At 33.7% G+C, this 14,096-nt stretch overlaps 1 protein-coding gene across 4 annotated transcripts in view; it reads right to left on the reverse strand.

The window, feature by feature from the left end:
• Positions 1–14,096, reverse strand: part of LOC150092678 (uncharacterized) — a 387,183-nt gene that overhangs the window by 52,894 nt on the left and 320,193 nt on the right. For all 4 annotated transcript variants that reach the window (XM_090414782.1, XM_090414783.1, XM_090414781.1 and 1 more), the window contains exon 21: positions 12,223–12,415. In XM_090414782.1, coding sequence (XP_090270908.1) covers positions 12,223–12,415 — 193 coding nt within the window. The remainder of the gene's footprint in view (positions 1–12,222; positions 12,416–14,096) is intronic.

Raw genomic sequence — 14,096 nt, forward strand, 5'->3', positions numbered from 1 at the left:
GCATCAATAATAAGTTAAGAGGAAGATTTCTCAATGAATGTCTAAAAAAAAAAAAAACACTTAAAATATGCATTTGTCCAAATATTTTTTCATGTTGAGTCCACCCACAAGAAACCTTAAAATTATGCATGCACCAGTATGTTGGATTAATGATCGGATAATGTGGGAATCTTGGGATAGAGTACATTTCCAACCCATTTCACATCACTTGATAACCAGGGTGGTATTCTCACACCACAGTTGAAATTCATCAGCCAAGTTTAGTTATTTGTGAAATGATGAAGTGGTAATTATATGTCAAGTGAATTTGCATGGTTACTACTGAATGCACAAAACACATAATTTTATAAAATTACACACAAGTTAACTTGACATTAAATAATTAAGAGATAATTATGCATTAAGAGATCATTACTACAAGTGACAAAAATTTTGTACGATAAAGAATATCTTGGACATTTGTAGCAATGTTCTGTCAATTTACTCTGTGATCCCATAAAGGAATAAATAAAATTTTCGACTATACTTTCGAACAAGACGCAAGTGAGCATAAAGTAACCTCCCTCGGCATTCAGCAAGTGTCCTCAACAGTTCCTCTATTGATTGTGTGTTTGAGAAATAGGCTGTGGTTAAATATTTCGCGATCTTTTGTGCAACATGGCCCGTACAAGTCCAATCAAAAACATAGTGAAGAATTGCTCCACCTTTGCAACGAGTTGCCCGGTGTTGTACTACCTTACCCCAGTCCTGAAGATACTTTCAGGTGCAAACTTTGTTTGCTCACACTTGGATAAAGGATTAAACTAAATTTATTATAGTCTAACCAAGTGAAAAATAAACTTTCAACATCTTTCTCTAAATCCAGAGTAATTTAATAAAAAAGATGCACACTGTTTGGCAACTCCTATAGGTAGAGATGACCTTGCTAATGCTTCTGCCTTGTATCTCCACTTGGGCCTGGCTCCCATGAAGAGACCTCAATAAAGGTCGAAACTAGTCTGGGTAGTGGCCCGTCCTTTAATGCATAACATTATACATATCTACAAGGAGATGTGTTTTGCATTATGGGAGATACTGAGATAGGAGTGATGTTAGCTTGCTCCATCTTTGCAACGAGTTGCCCGGTGTTGTACTACCTTACCCCAGTCCTGAAGATACTTTCAGGCGCAAACTTTGTTTGCTCACACTTGGATAAAGGATTAAACTAAATTTATCATAGTCTAACCAAGTGAAAAATAAACTTTCAACATCTTTCTCTAAATCCAGAGTAATTTTGCTAACCTTCTTTTTAAACGATTGTGACATTTTACACCAGCTCTGTTCACACATTTTAGAATGCTGCTTATGCCAAGTTCCTTTCTAATAACTTCATTTTTAATATGATTCTGTCATTGATGCCATCTGTTCAGTGCTATAATTTTGCTTAAAACACTCATACCTACAGTCTTGAATCACTGGATATTTCACCCAACATTATGAGGATATCATCAGGATGATAGACTTAAAATACATTCGAAATATGAATCACAAAAAGTCAAATTGTGTATGCTAGCTCATGTCACAGTCGAAGTATATCATTAAATTATTAGAGTTCAAATTGTAAAATGTTGTGTAGATAAAAAAAAAATTAACTTTTTAATAAAAACTTATGAACAATTAATAGTGATAACTTCTCAAAACTTAGAGATTGGCATGTAGTCTGATCGGTTAAGGTTTGTACAGGTCTGTAGCATTTCACGTGTTTCAAGGGAAAACCAATCAAATTTGAACGTGTCAGAATGAAGAAATTTTATCTGGTTATGTAGAAATCATATATTGTGGTAAATATATGATTGGAGAGAGTAGAGGATCTGCTTGGTGCAGGGTTTTTGGTTGTCACTGAGTGGAGCCACTGCTGAGTTTCCTGTCTTGGAGCAAAGAGTTTAGTAGTGATCTTGTAGATCACTCAATTTTTGGAGAGGTATCCTAGTACTTAAACATACCTCAATAAAAGTCGAAACCAGTCTGGATAGTAGCCCTTCTCACAGTGCATTGTATTACACATCTAAAAGGAGGTGTATTTTGTATTATGAGATACTAAGACAATTCATGTGAAGATGTTAGCCTCTATATACAAGTAGCCCAGTCGTGAAGATACATTATTATTATGTTACATCTCCAGGTAGTCCAAAGACTCATCAAGGGAGGGCACCTACTCTACAACTCTCCATCTCCACCACTTGATCCACCAACTACAATGAATCACAATCACACCAACACCATCTACCACCACTACTAGTATTTTCACAGACATCCATGCCCACGGCAGGATTCGAACACACAGCCTTGAGGCTGGAGAGTAAATAAGCTAACTACTCGACCAACCAGGCTGGCAAACATCATCACGAAATTCCTGACATATACCTTCAGGGGGATGTACAGGATCTTATGATAGTACTACATGAACAGTTACATCATTACTAACTTCTATCAACAAATTTCCTCCAGATTAGCCTGTTATCTGTCAACATTCCAATATTACCATATCTTATATTTGTCTCCTAAAGCATCTACTTTTACTGTATCAATCAACCTACATCTTGGCCTTTATCTGGGTCTTTATCCTGCCATCCTGGCAAAGAACATTTGTTTAGCTAATCTTTTCTCTCCCATTCTGTTTAAGTGGCCATACCACCTGACATTAACTCTCCTGACACATTCCTGAATGCTAACAATGGCATGCTCTTCTCTAATATCCTCATATTTAATATGATACTGCCATTGATGCCATCTCTTCAGTCACCTAATCTTTCTCAGGACTCTAATATCTGTGGTCTCCAGTATTTAAGTTTTATTTCTAACCCAGCTTTTAGATCCATAAGTTAAATAGGTTTGACCATGGTCTTGTATACAGCTGGTTTAATGTTTTGGCTAATCTCTGTCTTATTCTAAAAATAAAAAAAAATCAGCTAACGCCTTTTTATTCCCGTATACGGGAGTAGGCGAGGCCATTTAGCCCTATCTAACTTTTGGAGACTGAGTGGGCAGTTCAATCTCCACTGGTACCCAATCAGAGACAGATGGCCCAAGGCTATCACTAATTAAGTGGTTCGCAGTGAAGAGAGACGGCTCAAATGTGCTGCCATCTCGTGGTCCCTAACACAAATATATTTTAATGTCTGAAATAATGTGGGTTCTACGGTCGATTTTCTTGAGTTCACAGGACGAAAAACCCGAGTTTCCGGGAGGAAAAACCTGCTTGCCCGTGCCAGAGATCGACTAACTCGGGAACCGGTCGAAAAAAGGCTTAGAAAAATTTCCTCTAGTCGCCGACTAGACTCGAAACCAAGACTTCCTTCGTGCGGCCAAGCGCGGTGGTATGCAAACGCCACATCCACTGAGCTACACAGGCTCTTCTGTCTTATTCTGTATAAATTTATTCAATTGACTACCTACCATACTAGCTTTTGCTAATTCTGCTGCCTGTTTCCAAATTTAACTTGCAATCTTCACTAAAAATTGTGACTAAATAACTGAAATGCTTACTTGTTCTATAGGTTCCCTATTCAAGACAGTTAATGTTTTAACTGCATCTTTCTGCCTATTTTCATTGTCCTTGTCTTTTTAATGCTGATTTTCATACTAAATTTATTGCAGCAATCCTGCAGACTGGTCCTGGGTTTATTTAGTATAACGTCATCTGCATAAAGTAAACAGCTGAGATCAACATTTCCATACTTGATATCAGGTCTAATACCACTTTCCTTCATTCTTTATTTTAGTATTTCACAGTGATCAGCATTCATTTTAGAAATTATGGACTTTACAACCACGTTATAAATAACTATTTTAATTTCCCGACATTTCGACCTTCATATAAGGTCATCATCTGGAGTATACATAAATATACAAGAACAAACTGAGTTACATTTCACACAGTATGCTAAAGAGAGAATGATTTGATCAATGGTTATTCTACTGGCATGACCTCTAATGAAAATGTAATATATATCTACTCTCTATATATAAAAAGATAAGCCGAAATTTGAAACGTTTTTATGTCACGTTTTTTGTCTTACCAGCCTGGAATTCGGGTGGAATGGGGGGGGGGGGGGGTTGGACGCTGGGGGGGGCCTAGTATATATATATAAAATTAAATAAAATAAAAAAAACAAATAAAATTAAAAAATTAATTATTTAGAAACTACATCAAGCTATATTCTATTTAAGATAAAATTAGAAAAACATTCTTTCATATAGATAGTATTCTTACAGTAACAATGATGTCCTAATTTTACATGACAATTGTTATATTACATTTAAGATTCTGGATTATCTACATTCCTGTGCATAGTTAATTCCTCTTAGGGAGAAAGGTTCCATGGATAGAATATGTGCCTTCCATATGCTTGGGATTTTCAGACCATCATTATTGTTAAGATTAGGGTGGTTGATAAGAATCTCACAGGTTTCTTTAAATTTACGTTCATACCAAAACATGGTATGAACGTAAATTTAAGGAAGCCTGTGAGAAGCTAACTGGATACACTAACCGCTCAGCCAACCAGGCTGGCATTCGAAACTTCTAAAAATGTGTTGAACTGTTCCAGTTTTCAGTTCAACCAAACCATGTTCGGAGCTACAAAGGAATAACATGTCGAAATTATGTATTACAACAAATCTCTGACTTAATGGAATTAGTAGAAGATATCTGTGCCATTTAGTTTTAGTTCCAAATGGATCACTATTATTATATAACATTTTCGTAAAGAAGTTTCAAAATGATATTAGTAATTCTGCTCTGTCTGGATGAAATTTTACAGTTAAGATATATATTAAAATTTTTCAGTTTTAATTTCAATCTGGCTATTGTTACTGTTGTAGAACAAAGTTAGGTAGAGATAAATCTCTATCAACACAAGCAGTATGTACACTTACATAATGTTCTAAAAAAAAATCATTATTACATTCCAATGATAAATTACATATGTTGTCTGTATCTTGAGTAACATTAGGTATTGTTATCAAACACTTTTAAACAAACGTTTGCAAGAAAATTACTCTTTCAGTGAATTATGAAAGAATTCATTGAAAAATTATGAGTGAATTGTTTATTGGGCGAATTGTTTTTTCAATGAATTGCCATTTGGTAAACTGTCTTTTGATTAACTGATTTCGATGAATTTTCATGGAACAATATGGAGGTGTACAGATGTTTTTAAAAATGACTACATTATATAATTTTGAATGTCTGACCAAAATGGAGCTCTCGTATTATTCATCTATATAAAGAGAGTGAAACAAAACTGAAAGTGAAAATTACAGAAGAATCTCTCTTTGAGTGTTGTAGATAAAGGTTAATTTTTACAATAATAAATTTAGTTTAATCCTTTATTCAAGTGTGAGCAAACAAAGTTTGCACCTGAAAATATCTTCAGGACTGGGGTAAGGTAGTACAACACCGGGAAACTCATAGCAAAGGTGGAGCAAGCTAACATCACTCCTATCTCAGTATCTCCCATAATGCAAAACACATCTCCTTGTAGATATGTACAATGTTATGCATTAAGGAAAGGGCCACTACCCAGACTAGTTTCAACGTTTATTGAGGTCTCTTCAGTGGGAGCCAGGCCCATAAGTGGAGATACCAGGCAGAAGCAATTGCAAGGTCATCTCTACCTATAGGAGTTGCCAAATAGTGTGCCACTTTTTTTTTTATTAAATTACTCTGGATTTAGAAAAAGATGTTGAAAGTTTATTTTTCACTTGATTAGACTATAATAAATTTAGTTTAATCCTTTATCCAAGTGTGAGCAAACAAAATTTGCACCTGAAAATATCTTCAGGACTGGGTAAGGTAGTACAACACCAGGCAACTCGTAGCAAAGGTGGACCAAGCTAACATCACTCCTATCTCAGTAATTTTACTATCTCAGTAAAAAGTTAATTTTACAAAGACAAAACATGTGCTGATTATTGGAAAAAGGCAGAAACTAGGACCTCCTAGTCAAATTCAAGGCAGTAAACCATTTCAGATACTAGGAATCTAATACTTATAACTCAGGAATGTAAGAGAAAGATGTAGATCATCATATTAACCAAGTTTGTAACATTAAAAAACTGAATGATGTGCTGCGGATTTTGAGACATTTGACAGGGAAGGAAGATGATGATTTTCCAAAAAACAATAGTGTTCTGAAGAATGGACCCCTGAATGAAAAGCAGAAGTGTTGTATAAGAACTGTGAGGGATGGATGGTTTATGACAAAGTATATCTCACCTTCAAAGGTTTAAAAAACGAGACCATCATATTCAAGATGAATGTTAACTCTTACCCCCCCCCCCCTCCATGAGCTAGTAATGATATCCAGAATGTTCTAGTGTTTTGCACAATTATACTCTTAGAAAGTACTTTACTGTGGAATGAATTTTCTGACTGTGACAGAGAGAGAGAGACTCTTGATGTTTATGGAGATATTTCCCCAAGAGTCCAAGATTTCGAAATAACTGAACAGTGATGACAATCATGACTGATGAAGACCATAGTAGGCACAACTTATACCAAGTACAAAATAACTTTTATAGTTAAAAGATGAACTTTTATTTTATTCTGCTTTTGCTGACATCATTAATATTTATCTTAAAATGCTTCCAAAATTCATCAGAACTTATGCATGATAAGGTATAAGAGTTCTAATTTATGTTTAGACAAAGAAAAAATTATCGTAATATTATTTATTATTATTACAATATATTATTATAATTATCGTAATATTAATTAGTTTTAATGCTTAAAAGAATGTTGCAGTTTTTTAACCACACCGATTAAAATAAACATTTCGTTTTGAACTTCCTGATGAACCAGCATTACTTATTCTACACTGCAACGAGTTCATAATTTTTGAGTAATTTGGTGTGTAATTAGTCAATGCATTTCTCAAACATGACTCCAAATGCCCGAATGTTAATGTGGTACGATATTTTGACTTAATAATGTTCATTTGTGAAAATGCCGATTCGCACAAGTATGTCAAACCAAAACAAGCATAAATATTTTCCGCACATTTTCTTAAGTTGGGATACTTGCATTCTGGTAAATATTTCCAAAATCTCTCTTCGTGTGCCCTTGCGTTGACGTAAACATCATTTCTTATTGTTATTATTTCTTCTTCTAGCATAACAATATGCATATCAAAAATAGAGGAAACGTTTTCTGCTATTATTTCTGGCTTTATGTTGGTATCAAATGGAAAACTCAGGAGAGAATTACATTCTCAAGTTTCTTGAAATCCTGAAAGCGGTCGGCAAATTCTGCAATTACTTTCCGAACTTCACCAATATATTTATTTCCATTGAAATTAGCAAAAGCAGAACTACTTAATTGTGTGGTCATATTTGGAAAATTACATAAATTGTTATTTTCAAGCTTCACTATCAGTTGATTCAATTTTTCTTTAAAAGCTTTGATAGAACTAATCATATCAAAAATTGTTTTTCCGGGAACCTGAAGTTCTAGGTTTAATTCATTTAATTTATTGGTTATGTTGGTCAAAAAAGCTAAATCCAGTAGCCAAATATCACCTTTTAACTGTTCGTATTCATCGCCAATCGGCAAGAAATTGTTTGATTTTTTTAATTAAATCCCTAAATCTTGGAAGAAATTTGCCCCGACTTAACCACCTGACATCAGTATGCATAAGCAGCTCAGAAGATCCATCATTATCACTTTCTTCCATTTGCAACTTAAAAAGGCGCTGTTGTGTCCCATTTTATGATTTTTATTCTATCTAGTGAAATTCTGCTTATCTATGTACGAGATATCACTCCAAAATACAAATATTTTAGCTATTTCTCCCCTTAGTGTCCCTAATATTTATATTATACTGTGCGGGACATTTAGTGTGAGATATTAAATACAAAAACAAGGAGAAAGTACTAAAATATGTCTGAATGTGAAACAATATTGCAGTCATGACACTTTATCTCGTTTTTTTAACACATTAATTTCCTGCGTGATTAGGTTCTTACGTTTTTCAAGTGATGCATTGGGCAGCAATTTCAGACAACTGTTTAATCAATGAACAAAGGTTTATTAAACTCATTAGTATGGTACAATTCAATTTCTAATAAATTCAATTCAATTCAAGTTACTTGTGATAAGCTAATGCTAATACAAATTAGCATTAGCTTATCACAAGTAACTTGGCTATGATCCTATATGGGTATTACGATCATGCCACCATAACAAATTCAACACATAAAATCATAAGTAAAATCCCTTATCTAATTAACACATTAGTTAACCTTATATTAGTCTGAATATGCGCTATATGCTGTAGCACATGGACATATATGATCAACTCACTCTATTTTACTATCTAAAATTACGTAGATTAAATTATCCTTTCACCATACTAACACATAACTTTGACATTTAAAACTTTCCTATACGTCACAATACACATGTATAATTCTCAGGACACATGAATTATTTATATAATATTAATATTAGCAAGCATGCTTTCAATATAATCAGTCGTGTACTAAAGTCCTAGTATAATTTCCTTTAGTCTCTTCAACAGTTCAATAATAGAATAATGATAACAATTACAGACAATTTTCAGTTAACACGAGATTTTACAGTACCGTTTTCACTCGAGTTTTCTATAATGGCTTCTACCTTTTTTCAGATTAAACTATCCTGGTATGATCTCCCCTATAATCTGTTACTCCTAAGTTCTTTTTCCCGCCACTCAGGAAAATCACGTGAAATCTATACGAAGGAGCTCGTGAAGAAACTATCCGGGGGGAAAAAGCCTCGTGGGGGGGGGGGGTTCTAACCCTTTTATACCTTGACCCCTAACGGCACTCATTTTAATTTCTTTTCTCTGCCCCTTACTTGATTCGACTTCACTGACCAATAGGGTGGCGTTTTTCTGCCAAACATCCTTTGGTCGGCGAGCCCGCGATGATGTCTCAAATCCGGGAATTGACCCTGAGCAATAGTCTATTGTTTTTCTTTTGCTAGCCTTTAAATTAAATCCCCCTTCTAAAATTTTTCTATGAATTTACTTAATATTTTAATCTCTAGCCTCTCACATACAATTTCTTATGACTAATCCTTTTCTGTCTTACTTAGCTAAAAAAAAATTTTTTTTTTTTTTATATCACAACTGTAATACATTCCTTCTTTTATTATTTAGTTCAACAAACACTTTTTTTGACATATATTTTACTTGGATGCAAGAATATTTTTCTTTCTTTTAAATAATTCATCTATTAGCTTTTATACAGGGGTTTTATTTTATTTTCTCTTCATGTTACACCATGATAACTGAGAATTCTACATTCTCAAGGCATCAGGGTGAAATCAGCAAGAAATTGTTTGATTTTTTAAATTAAATCCCTAAATCTTGGAAGAAATTTGCCCCGACTTAACCACCTGACATCAGTATGCATAAGCAGCTCAGAAGATCCATCATTATCACTTTCTTCCATTTGCAACTTAAAAAGGCGCCTTTGCAGAGTTTTTGCCCGAATTGAATTGGAAATCTTGAAAGCTATGTTCATAATTTCTTTCATATTTAAAACTTTAGCACACAGCACTTGTTGATGTATAATACAATGATACTGTAAGAAATTAGGAAAATCTTCATCATGCCTACATAGCGTGATAAAACCGTTGCGACGACCTGTTAAAGCTGGTGCTCCGTCTGTGGTAATTGACACTAGTTTATAAAGAGGCAGTTGAATGGTCTTGCTGTAACTCTTAAAACTGGTATCTTCACCCCATGTTTGCCCCTTTAACGAAATGATAGTAAGTAATTCTTCTTTAGTAGAAAAGTCTTTAAAAACCATTCTAATAAAAATAATCATTTGAGCGATGTCAACTGTATCATTCGTCCAACTGAAGTGAAAAGGCCTGACAATCCTTAATATCCTGCATTAGTTGCTCTTTTAGATCCGAATTTATTTCTTCTACTCGTTTTGCAACAGTATTTCGTTGATAGCAGTAACTATTTCTGATTTATTTTCAAAATTACAAAACAACGATTCAGTTGCTGCAAGAAATGCTTTTTTAAAAATTGCACCATTACTAAAGGGTTTCTTATGTTTGGCAAGAATATGGCTAACTTAACGATGCAGTTGTTGCTGTCTCTGAGTTCGATATTATTTTAATGAAACATAACTGCTGTGATGACAAACTTTTCTTCAATTCTTGAATTTTGACTTTTCGTAAATCACTGTTACGTGGATATGCCGTTTCATAGCTGCTGTGCACCGATTTAAAGTGTCGTTCCAAGTTCCCTTTTTTCGGCAGAGAAACACTTCCATTGCAAATCAAACAACAACATTTATCTTTGATCATAATAAAGAAATAATCATGTTCCCACTCTTGATGATAGTGATATGTCTTTGCTTTTTTCGTAGTAGTCATGATGGTACAATTTTAAATTATATTAAAACACATTAAACTTCAAATTTTAAAATTGTAGCAGAACACTAGCACAAAACAAACAAACGAGTTTATAATACTGATATCGTTTATACATCGCACTTCACATGTTATGTTTGTACAGTACATCAAAGTGAACAAAAACCCAAAGTGGGCGTATACATTTCCAAGTACACTCCACAACAAAAGTCTCATAACTGAAATTTAAATATTTTTAACTAATATTTGTAATTTTTCTATTGAAATAAAATTCAATTTAATATAATTGAATTATAAACTGGAATTATTGTACAAAAAATATTTATTTTAAGTTTTTAATTAATAAATTTTAAATAGAACCATAATATAGATTATTATTGGATAAATAGGTTAATGTTATGTATTTGCTTTATCGTATTCAAACTCATCTATATATTATTTTGAAAATTGAGACAAAATAAATTTGCGATCGATCCCAAAGCATTATGTGATCTACCCATAGATCGCGATTGAGGTTATTGACACCTCTGATCTAGATTAATGTATAATGAAGGTAGCTCATTAACTAAAATTTATTTTCTTGTTTCAAGGGTCTCATTTGCTGAATGTTAAAGTGTAGATGATAATTTCAAATGTCCTATCACTAGAGTATCATTAGCTGAGGTTCATTCATAAAAGAAACTTATAAACAGCTATCAGAATTAATATTCCCCAGCACTTCCATAAAGCTTAATTAATTCATTCTGAGAAAACACTTCATGCACCATCCACCAAATGCATGTGTTCTCTGCCAATTTGTCTATTTTTATGAAAAGGGGAATATGCAATCTTAATAAGCATGCTATAAAATTTTATTAGGCACATGATTTTTTAGAAAAAAGATGATGTGAATGGAATACCATATGTCTAAGGATGATATTAGTTATGAAAAAGAACTGGTTCTGCAAGCTAAAGACAACCCAGAAGAATTTTATCATTATGCTTCAAGTAAAAGAAAGAATAACTACTGAATGCAAATGGCTGATGCAGAATTGTTCATCAAATGAGTACCCATTTTGATTAAATATATATATATATATATATATATATATATATATATATCACTTAGTATATCCAACATAGAACTTAATGCTACCCTCTACAATGAAGAAATCCAAGTAAATGAGACAGTAAGAGAGCTATTGCATAAATTGAATAAGAATTCAGCAACAGGAGCTGATGGGATATCAGCACAGATGCTAAAAGTGTTCAACTGAACTAGCATTGCCTCTTACTTAGCTATATAATTTGTCTCAAAACAGGAAAGATTCCATAGGAGTAACAAGAATGCATAATAATCCCATTGCACAAGAGTGATGCAAAGACTGTTGTGTCTAACTGCTGACCACTAAGTATCTCTGGTATGTGGTCAACAGAAAGGAAAGCGAAGACATGAGTAAGAGAGTAAAGCAAATGAAAAGTTGGATGGACAACATAAGTCAAAAATGATTACATGGTACAAGAAAACAACAAAAATTGTTATCTTAGGCTTTTGTAGTTACTTTTCATCTTATTGAAATTTTAAATATCCACACCAAGCAATACTGGTTTTTATTAATGGACTACTTTTGTAGCCCTTTTGTACTGCTTCACAAAAATGCATTTTAAAAAGGCAACATATTATTTTATGTGGTCATAACTGAGTCTTCGTTAAGCATTCTTAAAATAAGTTCAGAGGGAGAAAAAAATTCTTCTCCTGAAATAAGCTATATATAGTTCTATTTCTCAGATAATGATCTCTGATTCTATTGCTATGAAAATTAACACACCTGCTAGAGGAGATAGTATCCTTCTGTGGTTCTGGTTTGATTACTTTGCCCATAACACTGGTGGTGAAGTTGGGTAAAGCTTGCACAGGACTATAGTGACCTTCAGAATCTGAATCAGGAACTGTAACACAGCTAACAACATTCTTTCTGGGATGACTATTTCCTCCTCCTGATGTTAGAAGTATGGAGTGACCTGCAACATTTATTTGTATTTAATACAAATTTACAACTATTATTACATTACAAAAAAGGCACATATATAGTGTCAAAAAGAGAGTATCCCAGATAATTATTCAGAATTTCATCGCAGATTAAGTATTATGATCACTAATCATCCTAGTTAAGGGGTGATGAAACAACATGAGGTAGTTTGTGGTTGGTAATTGATACATCTACACAAGTAGATGTATCAGTCACCACTTCCTTTTTCCAATATAAAATCAAAATGAATTTGCATTTAATATTTTATGTGTTAAATGCATATTCAACACAAAAAATAAAATGAAGATAACCATTATACAGAAATTCTAACATCGTTGATGGCATAACAATTATTGACGCAATCATTTTAATCTCCATCTGAACAAGAAAATGGTTTGTGTTGCTCATTTCACTATTATGACAAGGTTAACAAAGCCTTTATTAGTATGGTTTTTCCCACATTAATCAGTCCGATTCAGCTGTCATCAGCAGGTTATCTACTATTATTTAGTTCAAAATGTACCTGGTATTCTGAGTCAACTACCCTTCTTTATTACACTGCATCCTTGTCAATATACCATTACTCTTGATTGAACAACGAAAATACATATTTCCTGTTTTTAACTTAATGTTTGTAAATTACACTAACATCATATAAAACAACTTCTTCTTTCACTACACGTTATTACCGCTTCCTATGCAGGGTCCGCGTGTTACTTAGATGCGACTCCTTGGTAGTACTACTCCCAACCGACCTGTCGCCTGGTCTGCCACTGGGGGGGATATATATTTTTGACTGTAGAGGCGTATGTTCACGGGGCCGGTTTGCCTACATGCGGGATGAAAAACGCCAGATAAACTGGCGGAAAAAACCCTACTGCCCGTGCCCAAGACCGGCTAACTTGGCTACGGCTGAGGAAGATCCTCAAATTCCTCACGTCTACGACGGGAATCGAACCTGGGACACTCCTTCCCCAGGCATATGGTTGCGAAGCGCAAAGCCACTAGGATAACCACGCGGTTAACATCATATAAAACAACCTGAATTTTAAAAAATAATAAAATACAAGGAAAATTTTCTTAAGTGTTTTTTTGGAAAGGAAATTCAAAAGGAAGCACAACATAAAATCAAACACAATATTAAAAAAAACATTTAACTAAATTTGGAGAAGTTCATCCTAATAACAGTTTTGCTAACTTAACCAAATCATACTCTAATATTTATTTCATTAGTATTTTCAAGAGTATTATATGAAATGATAAACCAAAAATTTGAGAAATCATATACATATCTTGCAAAGTCAATGTTTCTTTAAAGTGACATATAAGGATATTCAATTATTAGCTGTGTAAAGTAAAGGTAATTGCACAAAAACGTTCTTTTGCTATGCGGCAAGTAATGACTATAGACTGAAGGACTATAGTAAGATAATTATGATGAATGTTAATGGCTGAGAAATGACAGAAGCAAATAGCTGAATCACTGAGTGATCATTCTGAAAGGGTATACATCATTCAGGTACAAATGTCATAGCAATAGATGTGATGGGGAAGCTGACAGGAAACTACAGGTAGATAAACCAGTGGTGCTTAGGATATTACAGAACCATGATGTTAATATCACTATGGTATTAGATGGGATATTAGCTCAAGTATTATGAGAATATCTAGGG

Source organism: Typopeltis vanoorti, chromosome 25 (genome assembly GCF_054136105.1).
Source record: "Typopeltis vanoorti isolate ZY-2024b chromosome 25, IOZ_Tvanoo_1.0, whole genome shotgun sequence".
NCBI lineage: Eukaryota > Metazoa > Arthropoda > Arachnida > Uropygi > Thelyphonidae > Typopeltis > Typopeltis vanoorti.